General features: G+C 39.5%; 1 protein-coding gene across 1 annotated transcript; it reads left to right on the plus strand.

Moving 5' to 3' along the window:
* The first annotated feature begins 2,780 nt into the window (after positions 1–2,780).
* On the plus strand, positions 2,781–14,066 carry LOC149297677 (high mobility group protein 20A-like). Its single transcript, XM_089488161.1, has 8 exons — positions 2,781–3,035; positions 9,485–9,567; positions 10,369–10,495; positions 10,659–10,874; positions 11,293–11,457; positions 13,192–13,267; positions 13,352–13,567; positions 13,930–14,066. Exons 1-8 carry the CDS (start codon positions 2,781–2,783, stop codon positions 14,064–14,066), a joined length of 1,275 nt encoding a protein of 424 aa, XP_089344287.1.
* The last annotated feature ends 6,586 nt before the right edge of the window (positions 14,067–20,652 follow it).

Here is a 20,652-nt window from a genome sequence, read left to right on the forward strand (position 1 = left end):
ATACTCTGTGGTTGTGAGAATGCCCATGGACAAACTGTGGAGAGAAAATGGGGGATGTGAATCAAACTGAATATCTAGAAATGTAGCACATCAGAGACAAAGCCTGCCTAAGGCAATGTCAATACCTTGCAGAGACAATCTGGAACCCAGAGACAGCCCAGTACTTGTATATACTTTAATACACATCCACCCAGTAGACAGATGGAACAAACGTACAAGCACAGTGGAGCTCTACCCAATACTCAAAGCCAGTAACATCAAACAGGTACCAGTAGGTGATCAAAAGACCTTATAATGCCATTCATTTTCCACCATCAATTTAAATAGATGACCTTGTTTTATGCCAATCGCAAGAATGCTAAAGTGACCGTATTGTAATAGTTACTTAATAGTCATTCTCATTGTAGTACCAGCCTCCTGAACACTACACAACATCATCAGTGCTTGTAACCTTCCTCTGTCAGTCCCCCTTGTTACAGGAACCTGGGCCTTATTGGATATCCCTGGCCACCATTGCCAGTATCCTCCTCTATTCCTTTAGCAACAAGCTTCTGAAGCACCCAGGCAGAAACTTAGTCCAAAAATGTACAGATATCTGTGTTCTGGAATGCAGTTCTCTCCAACGGAACTTGTCGCCAGCTGTTTACATCCAATAAAGTAGACTACTTGTCTAAAAACAACGGCTTTTTAATCCGAGCAGAACAATGCAAAAAAACAAAAACAGCAGATAAAGATTTAAACCGATTGGCGGGACAAATAAATCAACAGAGGCATTTATACAAAGCAACTGATGAAAAGAGATGAATAATCCACAGTGGATTACAAACCATCTCTAACAGTTTTGTTACCTCACAAAACAAGGTTACGATGTATAAGTGGTGCTCAAAACACACCAGTTAATTCCATGTAACCTAAAAGTGGTATTCCTTGAAACACTTTTGTCTTTTTTCATAATTTAAGCTTCTACTGTCCATAGAAAAATTAGTTATCTCCAAAGTTGTTATGGTCCAATAAAACAACCATAAATTAGCTGAGCAATACAGGAGCTGTGCAGTCTCTAGTAGCACATCATAACTGAATGTGTATCAGTGTCTATGCAAGGGTGTCCAAGCTGCGGCCCTCCAGCTGCTGCAGGACTACATCTCCCATACTCCTCTGCCGGCCACTTAGTTGAAAGAGCATTACGGGAGATGTAGTCCTGCAGCAGCTGGAGGGCTGCAGGTTGGACACCCCTTGTCTATGACATACCCACCAAGCATAGGCATCAAATTAGGAAATATCTTCCACACACCTATGCACTCAATTGACAACCAGCTGTACGTATGATCTTGGGTGCCACCAATATTGCATTGAATGATGCCTCCATGGTTAGAGAGGCTACATGTGGCATTGCGTCCTCTGTAATACAGACTACTAATTACCATCACTTAGTCCTGAGTGGTATTGATTGGCGAGGGGTGCCAGTGTTGTTAAAAGATCTCTGATTAGGTGCACTGTGTATCTCCACAGGCTCAGAACAAAATCTACTAATCCTTTATACACATTTGAGAGACCAAGTGGGAATAAAGGGATATAGTTCAGAGACAACAGCATTCAGACTGAGTGTATTAACATCCTAGTAGAACAATTACTAAGACTTTCTGATTGCAAAATAAGCTCACGTCAGCCTAGCGTTAACATACTACTGGCAGATGCTTTACAGTCCTAAGGGCTTTTTACTGCAAGCCCGCATGAACTAAATTGGCTAGCTGACTGCTATGTATCATGCTTGATAATTAGCTCTCTGCCCTTGACATGTCTTTGGTTCAAATCGATACACAAGAAATTTCCCATTAGCTGAATATCACAGGGTAAGAATTCGATATACGGTATGTACCGTATGGTGAAATGTTGGGATTTGAAAATGACAGATCATCATTAACATAAATTGGATGTAGCGTGAAACGCAATGGTTATACTATGCAACCGCTAACTTATTCATACTTATCAAGTCTGAAACAACAAATGCAAGAGTGCTATACATTTAAGAGGGGTAATTATGCCTAATTGTGTGTAATTTGTCTACGTATTAAAGGGACAATCCAGCCATCCTATGCACGTTAATGTATACGATAGCTGAAAGATTAGTTTAAATCTCCTATCTTCTCTATGTCCTATCTTTCTTTCATATAATAAAACTTCTCACATACTCCCGATGGCCGGCATCATTATTCTTATCTGTGTAGCAATCATTCTTAGGACATGGCCTAATATATATATATATATATATAATTTTCCAATAAACAAATATAAGCCATGACGCCCCCATTCCCGAGGACTATTCACTTAGAGGACTGAAAGAAGAGTCTGCAGGAGCGTTGTGGTTTTCTTGAAAAAATTATGAAAGGCCACCTCCACGGAGCTTCTAGAACAAGAAGAGCCTAGCTGGCCCTGTGTAATGTATCTGTAGATCAGTGAGATCTCTTCGGTCTCTTTATTTAACTCTTTCCCCACCGCCTCAGCTATTTTGCATGCAGATGTTGCACAGATGTGTTCGGCCGAACATACCTTCCTACAGGTTATACATCGTATTATAAATGTAGGCCAACCCCCCCGCCCCCCAATTTAAATCTTGCGGCCTATAATCGGCATTTATATATTATGGTTGTCTGCCTACCTTCTCTTGGAAGAACAAGGGAGAGACCTACCCATTGTGCTCGCCGTGGCTCGGTCCTTTTGCGGAAGTACTCCAAGAGGCCAGGATAATGCAGATGGATTCACAGAGAAAGAGAGGTGCAGAAATGCTTTTTTTCCACTCTGTGAATCCATTACAATATTCTGGCTTCCGCAAAAGAACAGAGCTACGGCAAGCACCAGGGGGACTGCCTCTCCATCATTCCTCCAATCATGGAAAACGTTTGCGCGGAGGCTTGGCCCTTTTGATGAAGCACTATGATACAGGGGAGAAGCGGATGAGGAAAGAAGACAGAAGATGCAAGAGAAGAAGAAAAGCTGAAGAAATGGAGACAGGTACATGGAAGTGCTCGGCGAGGATGGTAAGGAGACATTCAGAACGAGCGTAAGATTTACATTTTCTTTAAAATGGCACCAAACTATAAGGATACAGCCTATAAAATCGGGACAATACGGTGTTTACCTCCAGCTCGGAGAACGCTGTGGGGTATGTTCAGACTCTTACAGAGTTATTAAATATACATTCTTAATGAGAGGGAAACTATCCCTTTAACACGTCTACTTCTGTTCTCTTTCTAAAGCCGCCTCCACAATGTAGGTTTGTTGAAATAAGGTTAGTTTCCCCTTGGCAGCTTCATGCTCTATTAGTGCCACCTCCACATGCATCTTGATGATTAAATGTTTCTTCATATGGAAATCCAAATAATGTGCACCAATATAGATAAGCATACACTGAAACGTAAACAGCAATAAAAATGCAGTGGTTTATACAGATACCAATGAAATGATCGTGGCCATGCAGTGCTTTATAAAATGCGATGTTTAGGCAAATGCTGATGATGCCGTGCGGTGTTTTATGTCTGCATTGATATGTTCATTAATAAACTGAAAGGTGATGCCGTGCACGGTTAATGAACAAAAAGCATTTATTGACACGACAGTTCTATACAATAAAGCTGTAAAAAAACATGATCAACTGGCATCAAAGCGCCTACAAGGAAAATCCGCAGGTTCTCCCATCTACAATGTAATATTAACGTTCACACTCGGCGGTGTAATACTGGCGGATAAGCTGATGCTTTGTCACCCACTTAGGCTTCAATTGCAACACCAGCAGCGCAACTTTTACCCGCTGGGCCATTTCTGGGGTGACCTCTGGCTTTCCCCGGTCATTTATTTATTTTTTTTTTTACTAGCCCAGTGTCTCGTGGCTACTTCCCCTAATATGCAGGGTGGAACTCTAGCAACGAATTTACTCACTAAGAAGCGAGCGGTCGATAAGTAGCAGTGTGATGAAAACGATCCCACGGCATTAACTATGCATTAAGCAGGGCCAACTCTGGCATGCGGTAGGAGACATTGCGCGGGTGGCAACACCAGTTTAGTTAATAAACCCCTGTGCTTATGAGACATTATATATAGATGAAGAGGATGCCTTCCTCATGGGTAACGGCTAAAGTGATGAAAGATACTCTTGATCATCCATCGACGCATCTATAAATGGATAATAAAAATGCGTCACTATATATAGTGAACTGGGAAATGATACAAGGCAGTCAGGCACAACAGCTGCCTGCGCTCTCATACATCCTGACTCAATTCCTGCGTGGGATCACAACTCGGCCCCTCTCCAAAAATCAGACAACTCCTGTTTCATAATGCGAACAGGAATTATGATGGAACGTCGCTCCATTAACCCTGCTTCTACTGCGCTCCAGCAGACAATCTGTCTATAGACTATTGTTCTGCCAACGCAGCGCTCAATCTCCCGAACATGCTGGAGTTCAGACGTGTCATGTAACATTTAACACGGAAAGAGGTTAAACTCACACTCACTAAGGGGGATGCCCTGCTAAACTCATCTGTCACAGCGGGTAACGAGTTAATGGATTATTCTTATGGAATGCAATGGAAACTGTATGTGAGGGTGAGGGGGGGAAAGGAGCGGAGAGACAAAAAGGAAACAGATGGGAAAAAGAGAAAAGAATAAGGGGATGATAAATGAATGGAAGGAGCGGAGGGGCACATAACACAATATTTTCATGGAGGGTCCATGCTGCACTGCCTAATATTATGGCTGTTGGGAACCTTAGGCATGCTTTAAATGGTTGCATACATTTTATCCTACTGCATGGTGTCCCCTCCCCGTAGGGCTTTCTTTCCATCTTTCTTCCCTGGCCGCCATACTCATGGTTTCCATAACTCACCCCCCCCCAGTAATTCCTAATGTCACCGTCACATCCAGCCCCCCCGGTCACACCCCCTGACTAACATCACTCGGTTACTACCAGGCATCCTAGACCGCCTGCCACTCAAGCAGATTGCGCAATGACCCCCCCCCCCAGTGTCTGGCACCCACCTCGTATCTAGCTGCTCTTTGCCATATTCACCCCCACCATTCATTTATGTCGTTGTCACAACCCCAGCCTGAGCTTGTCATTCGCACACATTGTGTCAATCGGTCCCATCAATGCCAGCCCTGCACACCATCTGTCACCAAGCCATATTCTGCTTACTCTGCCACACACCCCATATCTGTCACCCACGGTTTTCCATCCCGCTCCTCAAACCCACCCCCATGTCTTCGGTATCACATGACATGCCCGATAGCTCGAACGGCCTACCTGACGTCACCCTACATGTTGCATCCAAAACCTTGTATCATCACCGCCTTCCTCCATAAAGCCCTCGGGGCGACCTCGGGACACTAGCCAATCACTGGATAGGTATGTGCCAAGAGTGTTCATACCAACGCGAGGCTTGGAAAAAGTCCTAACCAATCGGCATAATACTTTATCCAACATGCGCACTGTTAAAACTACAATTCCCAGCATGCCCATCACTGTATTTGTACAAATGTCAGTCTTGCGCAAAGTAGTGCCTATCAGGCCAAAATTATCATAACCATTTGGAATTAAACCAGAATTAAACGCTACCACCCAACTGATCTTTCGTCAACATTTAAAACCGATTCAGCTTCTATAACACACCAGTATTAACGCTAAAATAATAGGGCGGCGGAGGGATACTGAAGGAAAGCTTCGTGCACTGCGTAATGACGTACACGCCGTACGGTACGTGCCCGCCGGTTGCTAAGAAGCGAGCGCAGAGGTGGAAGAAAATCGGAGTTGCTGGTAATAACAATAACATGACCACCGTATAGTGTGATAATGGCGGCGCTTGGGTGTATTTGCATTTAGGTTGCACAGCAAATATTACATACGCTAGGAGCGGGTATTACACCGCTAAGGAAATAGTCCTCTGCTCATAATGTGCTAGATAGACAAAGAAACATTATGTGTTATTGATAACACGAACAGTGGGTTGGCACACGTCTATATATAATATATATATATTAGTATTATATTTATGTGTGTATATATATCGTATGTATTGACTTATTACCTTAGTTCTTATTCACGTTCGGTATGTGTGTATGCTCTAGAGGTTTTGTGGGTCTATTGGTATATGTTACATCAGTCTGTTATTTTCTAGTACATTCACAGTCTTGTTTATTGAATAATGTGGTCACCAAAACTGTTAGAAGAAGGAGGACTGGCAACATCCATTAGCAGGGCAAGTAGTGGCCCATGAATAAATGCACTTGGTGTGCAGTATCTAACCCTGTCCACCATACATTCACAAAGAGGAACTGCACAGAAAGCTCCCAAATAACACTAAAAGCACCCAGTGAACCTGTGAATATTCCCTAGTCCTGGTTACCTGAGCCCCTCGAGGACCAAGGCAGGTTTTGCGGGCTTTTGCACAAGCTGTATAAAGTGTTTGCACTCCCCAAGGACAGAGAGGGCTTTTGTTGTATACATATGTATATGCATAGTCAGCCGTTTAGTATGAATATATCAAATTATCAAAAATCAGTTTTTTACTGTAGAGTACAGTTTCTCCACAGGTGGGGTACCAACTGCTGAAAGCGACCACTTGTTTATGAAACATCCACGAGTACAGTAACACCCCATAGGTTTTTGTTTTGCAGGACTAATAAGCTCCCTTTATATTTCTAGTGGAGAGGGCACATCATGATTATATATATATATATATAACTATATAGATTTCTTTTTTTTTTTTTAAAACAGTACCCCTGCCAATAATGTCACATTGATATCACTGGGGTTAGCCGATATGTTTTTTTATTTTACTGTCAATTCTTAAATTTGTATTAGTATTTTTTTTCATATCTAATCTTCTTTGTCCACTGGTGGTGTATTCAAACAGCCCGGTCTCCCTTACAGCGACAGGGAGATATTTAGTTGACACTACAAAAAGCACAAGACGTACTATGATGTCCTGATACATTGTGGCGATTGTTTAAGAGTAATGGGCTATGCAGGGTGATTTTTTTCAGCCAGTGTTTCAAATTACAGCATCCCAGGGGCAGCTATAAAAAATTGTACTGTTTAATATTTATGAGCCTTGGGGTCTCTAAACATAAATTATCATAGGTCATTCCCTTAAAGTGCTAATCTTGTGAATTCAATGATGTGCAATGGCATTGAGTTGGCAGCTGGTGCCCATCCGGAAAGATGGCCTGTTGTAGGCTGATGAGTACTTAAACACATGATTGGAAGTGTCCATTAAAATATTGTGTGAGCCAAGATCACAGCAAACTATGCTAGCAGTAATAGACACTAAATAGTTGTGTTTTCTTATGCCCTCAGAGCATAAATGTAAGGTGTCACGCACATGTCGTGTATGTATCTCAGCTTTCAGATTTTTTTTCAAGGAAAAGTCAAGTTTTCGTTAATCAGATCTCTATTAACAATGGAATCACAGTAAATAAAATGGCAGGTACGGATGAGCGCCCCATAACGAACATATGCACATTTACTTTCCCTTACTTTGCCTGGATCATTTTTCCCCTTCTTTCAGCGTCTGAGTAGCTACGCTATTACTGTGGGGTCATTGAGGAAGGAAGGAAAAAAAATTACATTTTTTTAATAGCATGTTGGATGCACTTAATATTGAACATTACCTTGTTTTTTTGTTTTGGTTTTTTTTTAACATAATTTGTACAGGAAATAACTTCACTTAAGTAATCAGTTTGCTTTTTATGGACCTATTTGTTGCTTTAAGGAATTAATGGTGCCTATTGCTGTGAAGTATTATCAATTGATACTAGACTATAGCAGATCAATACCACCTTTTAGCATTAGTAGTTCTGAGAAAGAGTACTTCTATTATTATAAGAAATGCATTTATGTACTATAAAAATATGAAGAACCCAGTTCTTACAAACATTGTTGTGTTCTTTAAATCTTTTAATATTTCATTGTAATCAATTCATACATCTTGATGTCTGCATGCATCATGTCTACAAATACATATATGTGAATTTAGCTTGTTGTCCGTTTTTAAACTTTATTCAATATATTGAATCCATTGTTTTTGTTGTGCAGGGCAGAATTGAAGACTTCCTAATTTTCCTGCAGGCCCTATACAGTTTCCGACCATAACACGGTATCTGTAGATATCAGCAGATCTACTGCTAATTCGTCAAGGCAAGTACATCAAATTGCTATTTTAATGGTAAAATTCTATATGTTGATTATTGATATTAATTTATTTTTCTTCCCCTACTGAAACGTCTAAATTACACAGTTCAAAGAGAAGTTTCTCTGTGTACTGGCACACACGCCTTTTACGTTGACGGATCTTCATCTAGTTAATTTTGTATAATCCCATTAGAGATACTGAGAAAAGATGCTAGGCACAGGTTCGTTGACCAGTCTAAACCTTTAAGGGGTAATAGTTCCTTATACAAGCTAATTTAATGTATTTGTTACTTACTGCTTTGGCATCTAAAGAGCTAAATGTATTCGATTTAAAGTCGCTTGTCAGCATAATCCACCATTGACTTGTGTCTAAAGGGCATCAGTTTCATTTCTCTTCATATTGACTCAACAATTGCATAGATTATTTTGTCTGTGTACAGACTTCCCTCATGAGAAGCATGTTTCATGACTGCCATTAAGGCAAGCTTAGTAAATCTAGTTCATTGACTTTTCTCAGTACACCTACTTCAATTTTGCCTAACTACATTTGCTTTTTATCCATTAAATCTAGCCCCTCTTATATGTATTCAACATAAGTTTACATTTTTGGAACATGAGTCCAGTTCCTTACTTTTTATAAATTTATTTACAGTTTAATCTGCATGTAAAAACATACTTTGTGCAGTATAAAGGAAGTGAATTAATCATATGTAGCACTACTAGAAACAATGTGGTATTATTTTCCATTCATGCATTTATTCAGTAACTAGACAGACGTAATAATAAGAGAATGTGTGGTAATCCACTATATAGTGTACTAATGCAAACTTTGTGTTTGTGTGGATACCCCACTAAAAAAGCTAGCAAAGTATTTATTGTAACTACATTTTTTTCATTTAAACCTCATGTGGCTTAAGCCTTTTAATTCTCTTAATTGTTTTAGACCGTAGACGTTTATCTCATGGAAGCTGAAATAAATGTCCCATCTTCTTTCTCCTCACCCTTCCCTTACAAATTCAGCCTGAACAAAAAGACAGTGATGACTGGGTAGAATAACCATGCAGACCCCAGGATCAATGGTATAGGGTATCTTTGCCCATTTTATACATATTAAATTTTTAATACAATCATATTGCATATTTTAACCTGAAAACACCATTACGTAGGTTGAGTTTGTGTTTAGAAACTGAAAATGTGATTTGGAAAAAATCACAGATCTGCTCGATCGCTTCAGGTTGGGTAGCAGAAGAGAACATAATATGTCACACCTCATGTTACACAGTCATTTTTACTATGTTTAGATGGATGGTGCTGGAACTGCTGTCCTCCAGTTGCCCGGGGAAAATGAGGATACAAAAGAAAACTTGGATCCACCATTCCCAGGGTAAGGTCATCTAGATGGTGTGTATATTCATACTGCTTAATATGTACAAACTACCTGTTGGTTGAGTAGCATTCCGCCTTCTATCAATATTGTTTGTGTATGAAACTCATTTGTGCTACATTAGAAAGATAAAACAAAAAAATGACAGTTTGCAAATGATTGCATGTGACAGTAACAGCAGGATGTGAAATGTGTTTCTATTTAATACATGGAAATGTCCATCTTTGGATGCTGCATATACAGTAAGTCTTTTTTAGACCTTTCATTTTATAAGATCAGCCAAGTATATCAAAAAAGTTATTTATTCAATAAAGAGTTTTAACACTTCTGAGGAAGCCCCCTTAACTGTGTAAAACACATCTGGTTCCTACACACTTCAAATTACACTTTTTTGAGGAAAGTTTTATGAACATCTCAAATGTTATAGGTAGATTGCTAAAAAAAATATGTATTAAAAGTATTGTGTATATAATTTTAGATTTGTCTGGTTTAAAGAGGAGCCTGCACTACTTCTATTCACAATTGATCAACTAAGTCTTCTTTCTTATTGCTTCAGATTCATGTTAATTTTCACCCTTTTTGCTTTTATATTATACCAGGAAGATCCCTTAGTTTTACTACTTTTCACTGTATATGATATATATTTTTGATGACTATGGCTAAACCCACTCCTGACTAAATGCTATCTTTGCTAATATATGGAAAGAGGAAAACAAATGTATGTCTGACAAACAAATATTGATGCTGTGAGGTTGGCTTTATATAAACCGCTCATGGCAAACAGAATACATCTTTCCTTAGGACCCCCATTTCAGACCCCAGCCATGGTGCACATTCTGCCACACCACAGCAGGAAGACAGAGATGATTTAACGTTACACAGTGGTGATCAACCAATGGTAGACAGTGAAACAAGGCAAGAAGACGAGGTAAGAGGAAACATGGTGGCTGCAAATGAATGAGCAAGAGAATAAACTGAGTGAATGAAGGGGTTTGAGGAAAAGAACAATTAGACTAGAAGTGTGAGTGTGAAATAGAAAAGGAAGAAAAGATGTCTATGTTGTAAGTAATCCTGTAAGATACCTCTTCTAGCAGACAAGAGGTCGGCGCGGGGGATGGACGAAAGGGCGCAAGAGGAAAAGGAGTCCAAGAGACAACAATGCACCAAAAGCTCCACTGACTGGTTATGTTCGCTTCATGAACGAGAGGCGGGAGCAGCTTAGGGTGGAAAGACCAGATGTTCCATTCCCAGAGATTACCAGAATCGTAGGCAGTGAGTGGAGCAAGTTACCTGCCCATGAGAAGCAGGTGAATAGCCTTGGGGCTGGTGGAGATAATTTTACTATTCACCCTATCTATCCATACTTCCTACCTATTCTAATGTGATACTATATATGTCCATTTAATTGAACTTGAAGATGGGAAACTGTCTCTAAATACATAATAACTACATATGCTATATATAGCATAACTGCTAAGTGTATAGATGCAGCTTTTGGGATCCCACAACTGCATATGATAACGGATAGTGTGGCAAACAAATTATCTCAAGAGGGTGAACACAACTGTCATCCAGTTTAAGTGAGTGAATGACCCTTGTCACAGCTAAAGTGCTCACTGACAGTTTCTTTGCTGTATATGTAATTCTTTCTTAATTGTGACTTTTTTTTAATAAACTCTTTCAGTAGTCTCTGCTTCTCCTATCATTTGACTGTGTGTCTTCTAGCACTACCTGGATGAAGCTGAAAAAGACAAGGAGCGATATACAAAGGAATTGCAACAGTACCAGAAGACCGAAGCATTTCGTACATACAGCCGCAAGTCACAGAACCGTCAGAAGGGTAGACAGCAAAGACAAGGTGAGGTTATTGACAAGCATTTTGAATGTGGGGTAGGATAAGGCATTAATGATATAGACTAGGCCTATATGATATAGAACTAGTCTTGGAGAATTGTTCACAGTCTTATTATCTATTTTTAAGTATTTTTGCTTTTATTTTAAATGTTGTACCCTAGATGCTAAAAAACATGGGTACAATCTAATTGCAGAAAAAACTGCCATAACAGTTATCAAAAAAATCTGTCCTTTTAATATGCAAAATAGAAATGCTGTCTAGCACAAAGCATAACTAAATATCTGCAAATAGAAATAGGTGGTGTATTGTGAAGACAGATGAAATATAAACCTTTTTTTTCATTTTATTTTCTTTACATGTAGAAGCAGTGCGAACAATCAGCAGTGTTCCAGAGGTGAGGATGTTTAATCAATGTCCAGCCCCCTCCCCCATATTTCTCCATTGAAAGTAAAGTTTTCAAATTGTAAAAATATGTTTTCAATTATGTAAATGATCAAGCAAGCCAGATAATGTTATTGTCAGATGAGTATTGGAAACCATAAGGGATATGTAGAATGAACAAGTATGGTACTAAGTTTTTTTTTGTTTTTTTTTTTAATAAAGTGGTGCAACCACTTTGTTGGTTTACTTATAACACCAAAGAAGTGGAATCAACAGAAAGCAAGTAGTAGTAGGGGAAGTATAAGAAAGAGACAAGAGGAAAGATACCCATGTCAGAGTTAGAGCTTTACTAAATTACAGCTGGATTTAGCTCATTACTGATAACTAATTTAATACACTTTTGTTTTATCAACTTTGGAATATGGCAATAGATCATTCACTGTTAGAGCTTTATGACATCCTACAAGCTTAGCTTGCCAATCTTCTTCTTTTCCAAAGTTCTATAAAAATTGACTTGCCTACCTTACCAATCACCAGAGTATTGGTCGGTTCTTTCTGTAGTGAATTGGAGGAGGCATAGTCTTATTGTCACCATGGTGGCTCAAATTCAGAGATAGAAGAAGCACTAAATGTGGTAAAATGATAGAACTAGGGAGCGTTAAAGTAAATGTTATACCTATAAGAAGAGACAACTAATGAGAAGTATACATGGACATGAGGGGATTGAGGTTTATCAGATGCCACAGATTTAGTTTTAAACCAGATGTCTCCAAAACAGATACACAGATGAAAACTCAAAAGGAAAAAGCTACAGCTAACCTTACTAACTTAATTAATTTTATTAACTAACAGGGGCCCTCATTTTTTGTTTCTTCAATCAAAATATGATGACACTGTATTAAAGGGACACTACAGCCATCATAAGCACTTTAATGGATGTGATAGCTAAGCGGTGCCTTTAAATTTCTGTAGCGTCCTCACACATTATATACTTAGTGCCAGTCAGCTCCAGCGCTCTCTTGGTAAATACTGCAGGAGACAGTCTGTAGGAGGTTAGTGGGAGTGGTCTCCTGCAACAGATTGGATGCTTAAAGCAGCCAGTCAGTGGTGAAAATAGTCAGACTATGGAAGAGGCACCTAGCTGTGGCTTCAGTACTTCCAATATGTGTTCTTCTTTAGTGGAGCTTTAAGGGACAATAAATGTTTTCTTTAATAATGTAATGTTGACTATTCCCTTCAAATGCCTCATGCTCATGTAAACTGTTTCTGGACAGAGAAACACATTTACTGGTATTGTCGTCTACTTTGTCTGTCTTCAAATGCTATATATATATATATATATATGTATGTTGTTGTTGTTGTTATTATTTATTTTACTTTCTATCCAGAAAGAGTCTGTGCTCAAAGAGAGACCAATTTTTGATATACCAATCTTCACCGAGGAATTCTTGAATCACAGTAAAGGTGAGAGCCTGTTCAAATTGCTGATAACAAATTTAACAATTCTCAGTCACTCCTATAAAATTTGTTGATCTTCCTATCTTGTAGCACGTGAAGCAGAATTGAGGCAGCTGCGGAAATCCAACATGGAATTTGAGGAGCGTAATGCTGCTCTCCAGAAACACGTAGAAAGTATGAGATCTGCCGTTCAGAGACTAGAATCTGAGCTTAGCCAGGAACAAGGGAGAAATACACTGTTGCAGCAGCATCTCCAGAATGTTCGCCAGGCTCTGACACACTGTCTGCGGGCTGTCCCCATTCCAGGTATCATAAACTTTGTATGTTTAAGGCTGAGTTTACTTAAATGTCTCCAGCACGTTGTTTTAAAAGTTTCTATGAAGTATATGTGAAATACTTTGAAACACAAACCTTCAAAAGATAGAACAATAAAAAGCTTACTTTCCTAATATCCATTTCAAAGAGTTATGTACATTTGCGCTGGAATATTTTTCCTGTTTTGTTTTTGGCTGTTACAATAGTAGAAATAACTAATATTTGTCATTCTAGGGCAAGATAGTGGACAATATGATATACAACTTGTGACTACATACCACAGTTCCTTCATTTTATATTAATGTCCTTGTCTCCAATTAACCATTTCTTCTATCCCTCACATCTTCCATTAGGTACTTCTGAAACACCAACACTGGAGACAATTGACTCTTACATGAGCCGTCTACAGGCTGCCATTCTAACACACCCAAAAGAGAGTGAAGCTCTTATTACTGGTGTTCGAGAAGTGCTAAGCCAGCTGGAAGGGTGAAGAATGACCTCCCATCCACGTGGATTTTCCATCCTTAGACTTTGAGAATTACAGTTCTTTGCAGTACATTCACCCACAGTAACAGTGTGGTTAAGGGACCATATTGTACATAAAAATAACCTTCCTGCATTTTCCTCCATGTGTGTCTTGCTGCACAGGTTTTAGCAGCAGTGCATGTACACTGTCTCAATAAATGTGTTGTATTTACTGTTGCATGAGCTTACTCCAATTGAACCAGTTTTTAGCATTGCACTTTTATAAGACCTTATGTAAAGCAAATTATGTACTGTTTACATAAAGTAAAAGCTAATATTCCATGTACACTTAATCGGTACTGTTTCAGGAAAAAAAATCTCTTAAAAAATTTCTCCTGTGCATGTGCATTTTCCTTATGTTTCTCTGTTTTCTTCTCTTACCAAATGTTTCATATCCCTTTTAGATGTAGTAGATTCAAGGAGGCACTAGATTCGAGAGCATTTACTCATTGTAATCTTAGTTTTTATACACCGATCAGCCATAGCATTATGACCACCTGCCTAATATTGTGTAGGTCCCCCTTTTGCAGCCAAAACACCCCTGACCCGTCGAGGCATGGACTCCACCAGACCTCTGAAGGTGTGCTGTAGTATCTGGCACCAAGACCTTAGCAGGAAATCCTTTTAATTTCTCTAAGTTGTGAGGAGAGGCCTCCATGGATGCATCCCGGTGCCATGTGTCCTCCAGGTAAGCGACCCACGCACACCGGGCCATCCACTTGATGTAGAAGGAAATGTGATACATCAGACCAGGCCATCTTCTTCCATTGATCTGTGGTCCAGTTCTTAATGCTCATGTGCCGATTGTTGACGTTTTCGGCAGTGGCCAGGGTCAAACACCTTTCAGAACTAGCATTAACTTTTTCAGTACATTTTCTGAGCGAGAAATACTTAGCAAAATGCCAATATATATGTGGGGAAAAAATGTTACCACAAAATTGTAAGAAATTGATTAGGGATGCACCAATATATTGTCCGAAAAGGGCATTATCGGCGAAATGCCGAAATAAAAGAAAAACAGCCAAAAATAATTGTCAGTAGGCCCTGCTGCTTACCTGCAGTGTGCGAGCAGCGTCTCTTGTACCGGCCAGGGGAAGCAGGAACCCAGTGGAGTCGCATGAATGCACGTCACATCACTCTACTCCGTTCCTTCTTCCCCTGGGGCGGGGACAAGAGAAGTTGTTCGCACAGAGTGCGAGCAACACAGGCAGGGAGATCTGCAGTTCAGGTAAGGGGTGGGGAGGGTGTATGAGCAAGTATGCGTGATTAAGGGAATTCATGAGAATCTGTGAATGATTAGTATCTGAATGAATGAGTATATGAATGTTTGTGAATGAGTAAATTAATGTGTGTGAGATAGCATAGAGGGATACCATGACATAGGGGAGGCTGTAATCACACTCCTGTCGTGCCCAGGTTCCAGCATGTACTGGCTGCATGGGTATGATAGGAGTGTGATTGCTGTCAACCATATATATTTTTATATATATATATTATAATGAATTTTTCTGTCCTATTTTGGTGTTACTTTTAATAAGTGTGGTTAACACACCAATATTGGACAGAAAAATTAAATTACAGTATTATATATATATATATATAATAACAGTGATCACACTCCTATCATGCCCAGGCAACCAGTACATGCTAGAACCTGGGCATGACAGGAGTGTGATTGCCGTTAACAATTTTATATATATATAAATATTGTTACATTTTTCGTGCAATTTTTAGTGTGTTTAATAAAAAAAGTGTGTTTTGGTTTTTTATTTATTATAAAGGTGGGGGTTCTATTTTGGTTTCGACCAGGCGAATGCTGAATTTTTTGTTTCGGTACAGAATTTTCATTTCGGTGCATCTCTAAAATTGGTAAAGTTGATACATGAAGATGAAGTTGAATATCCTGGGTTGTCTACTATTTAGAAACATGCCCTTTATGGGGAGTCTGGAGGAACAAAAATGATGCACACCTTTTAATATTTATCCTATAACACCAAAGATACACAATATGACCAACATATTGTATGAGCTTGTTGGACACCCCATTCAAAACTACAGGAATTGATATGGCATTAATTCCCCCCTACTACCCACAGAGTATGTGAAATTTCTGCCCATTCAGCAGAGAGAGCATTTGTGAGGTCAGGCGCTGATGCTGGCTGAGAAGGCCTGGCTAGCAATCAGCCTTCCAATTCTTTCCAAAGATGTTGAATGGGGTTAAGGTAAGGGCTCCGTGTGGGGCACTCAAGTTCATCCACACCAAGAAAATGGCTTGCCGTTGGTGCCACAAAGTTGCAAGCATACAGTTGTCTAAAATGTCTGGATGCTATACTATTAACATTATCCTTACTGCACTAAACTTCACAGTAGGTACTATGCATTCCTCTAGGTCAGTGATTCTCAACTCGTGGGTCGTGACCCTGTCTTCAGTGTGTCGCGGAGGGTCAGGGCCGGACTGGAGGCATACCGGGAAAATTTCACTTTCCTGGGGCTGTCTTACACATTCTAGCAGCAATCCGCGGGCAGCAGGCTGTCAGGACCGCGGCCACAGCAATCAGGGCCATCAGGCAGCCTCCGGTCTGGCATGTACTTTAGCATTACTCCCCGACCGCAAAGCAAGTTGCTTGATTGGTTTGCGGTCGCTGTCTGCTCCTAGTGGGAGCTGAATAAAGTTTTTCTCTGATTGCTCCTCCACTCTTCCTGTTGCAGCCCGCGGACAGCCTTTTCACTCCCTCATCTTTTCTGAGGTTATTTTTGGGTTGCGACTTAATGACCAAAGACAAATGTGGGTCCTGAGGATACACGGGTTGAGAACCACTGCTCTAGGTAACATTCTCTTGGCATTCGCCATCAGACTTCCATATAACAAATTCATTGTTCCAAGAGAACACGTTTCCACTGCTCCAGAGTCCTGAGTGCTTTACACCATTCCAGCTGGCACTCGGCATTGCACATAGTAATCTTCGGCTTGTGTGCCGCTGCTCGTCCTTAGAAACTCAAGTTTCAGATGTTGCTTCTGGAGGCAGCTTGAGTGCATTACGGAGTGTACTGCACTGAGCAATCCTGCTCTGTGGGTGGGCTACTGCTTTGTAGGTGAGCTGCTGTTGCATCTAGACTCTTCTGCTTCACAATAATAGCGTTTAGGGAGGACCTAAGCAAATCTTGCAGGGCCGCAATGTGACGTGACATCTTATGACAGTTCCACATTTAAAATCACAGAGCTCTTCAGTGCTGCGTATTCTACTGCCAATGATTGTTTACGGAGATGACTGTATGATTTTATATACTTGTTAGCCGTGGGTGTGGCTGAAGCGCCTAAACTCAAAAATTAAGATGGGTGTCTACATACCTTTGGTCATATATTGTAGATGAAAATCATTGGCATTTAGGTTGGTTTCCAAATCAAATTTTCTTCCATAGGCACTAACTGTATACAATTTAAATACAAGTGTGAATTTTTTCCCCATTAAAAAATATTCAAAATAGTGTATTACATATGACAATTTGGTTTTAAAAGAATGTCCTAATTGTGCCAAAAAACCCTTTAATGTGAGTACATTCAAATTACAAACAGTGAAAAAAAAAGATATAGTAAAAACAAAATTGCTCTAGTAAAACGGCGCTAGTTCTTTAATGCGTTAAGTATATTTTGCATTTTGAAAGGCAAGATTGTGGAAGTGGAACTGGATCTAGAAGTTAATTTGTAATCGGTTATACTTATTTAGTTATATATTATAATTTGTGTAAATCTAGAGCACCAGAATAATGTTACGGACTGTTTGGATTACAGAAAGAAGTTAATATAGTGCTACTGGAGCTGGAGATTTTGCCACTAATGGTTAGAAAGTATGTGAGATCCAGGAGTTAAAAAATATATATGTGCGTAAATTAAATCTTTCACTTTTTTTTTATTTTTTTATTTATTTTTTTTTTAGCCCAGGTGCTCACAGTGTGATTTCAGAAGCAGCATCACTTGGTGTAATGGAAAATGTAAAAGTATTTAACAGGACCCCAGTGATGTCATCTGTCATAGTCTATTAATTAAGAGTGATCCCTCAGGTCTACAAACTAGTCATGTTGCACAGCTCGACCAGTAGACAAATTTTTGTTTTACTGAAATCAAAACACTGTAACATGTAAGAAAATTCCATTACCTTAAAAAAATGCATGAGATATTACTGTACTGGAACTGAAGTTGTCATTTTTTTAAATTGCATCTATAAAGGGGAAGAGGTCCTAGGCAAAAAGAGAGTTTGAAAATGCCGAATTATTTTTTTACTACCTTAAGAAGAGGTAAGTGGGCAAATTGCTGTAGAAAAGTGATAAATATGATGAATATATCTGATTTTCAGAAACGTATACTACATATATGTAGGGAGTTTTGGAATCTGTGAGCACTATTAAGGCTGCACTCCCAGCATATCAAATAGGTTAAAATCTCAGGTAGCTTATTGTTGTTCCCATCACTTTTGTTTATATATATATATATATATATATATATATATATTCGGCAAGTCCTGAAAAGTATGTTCTCTTAAAACGAGGACATTATAACAGCCATCGTTTTAGGACTGGCAGGAGTTTTCTTCATAATACTGTTTAAAAATATATTTTTCTTCCTTTTTGGAGGCCATCAGTGTCCTGATCATGAGTAACCTTAACATAAATAGCTCGCTATATGACCATGCCCATCTGAGAGCACTTGCCTTTAATGCCATCTCTCAGTCACAGCTCTTTGCCTAATTACACATCTGAGAGTTAGTTAAACCAATCAGTGCCAGATCAATAGCGTTCTTCATCCCTCACTAACGAGGTTAGGCCCACCACATAATGAACTTGTTTGAAGCCATCTTAAAGAGACGCAGAAGCCAGTGTCACCCTGGTAATTAATTACAAAGCATTTAATCACTTTGTTAATCAACAAAGGCAGTATGGGAGGAGAACGGGCTCACATGACTGCCAAGTGTATCCTGCGGCGGTCAGCTGCAGCGTTGGGCAGTCCCTCCACAAATTATATTTCTTTACACTTTGCAATGGCTTTGTCTCTGTTGTTGGAGCTGTAATAAATACATTTACCAAATATACATCAAACATAGTGTAGGTTTGAGTGCGCTAGGTTGATTTACTTGGACTTCACTGCTGTTCCCTATCCGCTATCTAGGATATTTTTTACATTCAAATGTGAAAAGTGTTTCCATATACCCCAGTACATTTAACATTTTGCTGACTTACAACTGGATAATGACTGATCCCTTATTGCACACTAGGTGACAGCACTTTGCATGTGCTGGTAAGCAACATTTAACACGTATATGTGTGCAAAAAAATAACTGGTGTGGTATTCATGAAGAAGAGTATGTTTCTGTACCAGAAAATGAACCCCTTAAACTTGAAAGCAGTTTTCGAGAAACTTTGAATACATGATTTACTGTATACAAGTATATAAAGCCGTGTTTTGGATGCCGAATAAAGCTCTTCTTAATGGACATAATTGATTATGGAAAAAAAAATCCATTATCATTTGGTTTTCATTTAGTAAAGACAGCTGTACATTTACTGCAACCCAAGGTCTGCTCGCTGGTCTTTTATGCACACCAGAAAGTGGGCGAGTCATTGGCAAACTTGCACCCTGTGGAAAACTGGAAAAGGAGTCTATTATTTTCTTCTTATCACCTTCTACCCTACAAGCGAGAGAGGGAGGCAGCTTCGCTCCTTCACTTTGTACGGTGCCCTGTAGCTTGTTACAAGACCATAGGCTCCAGCGGTCCAAAATACGTCTCTTTTTGTGTTTGTTCATTTTGTGTTAGTGGTGATGATTTGGCTAAAAGCATACAGGCATACCCTGCTTTTAGGACACCTGCCAGAACTGACACATAACAGCTTGACGCCAGGACGGCAGTTCGTCTTTCGAACATCTTTTGTGTCTTTTGAACTTTTCCTGTTTTGTGGTGGAGAACCTCAGACTTCTTAGTAAACTAAGATCTGAAACGGTCTAAAACGATCAGAGCAGAAACTCCTGCGCATTTGCCACATAAATTCCTAAATGGTTGTGCCACCTATAATGGTCCTTGACTATGGCTAATGTATTACTAGACGTGTTATATATTAGGGCTATAAACCAGACACCTCATATCAGCTTGCTACCATCTGTCTAGGTCATCTTGGCCAACTTACCAGGTCACATTACCAAAATGAACGCTATGTATGAGCCAGCACTAGAAGTCCTTTCATGGACTATGTATGGAAAATCCTATCATAATAAATGCCTAGAGCTTGTGAGCCGAGACTCTTTACTTAATTAGTTTGTCTTAGTCTATAGTTTAACATTTTCTTACACCTCATGAATACATGTATTGTAAGACGCAGTGAGTACATTGTTGTTGCTATGTAAATAAGAGATAATAACTAGAAGAAATTCATGAATATTATCTACTCTTAGTCACAGAGAACTGTTTTACCAGAAGTGTCCTGTGGGGGCAGTGTTACCACATGTCCATGAACCAGTTTGCTTAAACTGATAATCAGAGAGAGATTTATAATAATAAGCCTTT

This window comes from Sceloporus occidentalis, unplaced genomic scaffold, assembly GCF_023333645.1.
Source record: "Sceloporus occidentalis isolate IW3139 unplaced genomic scaffold, rSceOcc1.0.p SCAF_37, whole genome shotgun sequence".
Classification (NCBI taxonomy): domain Eukaryota; kingdom Metazoa; phylum Chordata; class Lepidosauria; order Squamata; family Phrynosomatidae; genus Sceloporus; species Sceloporus occidentalis.

Coding starts and splice junctions, on each gene's coding strand:
- LOC149297677 (XM_089488161.1), top strand. CDS start 2,781: ATGCTTTTTTTCCACTCTGTGAATCCATTACAATATTCTGGCTTCCGC. Junction 10,875..11,292: donor TACCTGCCCATGAGAAGCAG/GTGAATAGCCTT, acceptor TGTGTCTTCTAG/CACTACCTGGATGAAGCTGA. Junction 13,268..13,351: donor ATTCTTGAATCACAGTAAAG/GTGAGAGCCTGT, acceptor CCTATCTTGTAG/CACGTGAAGCAGAATTGAGG.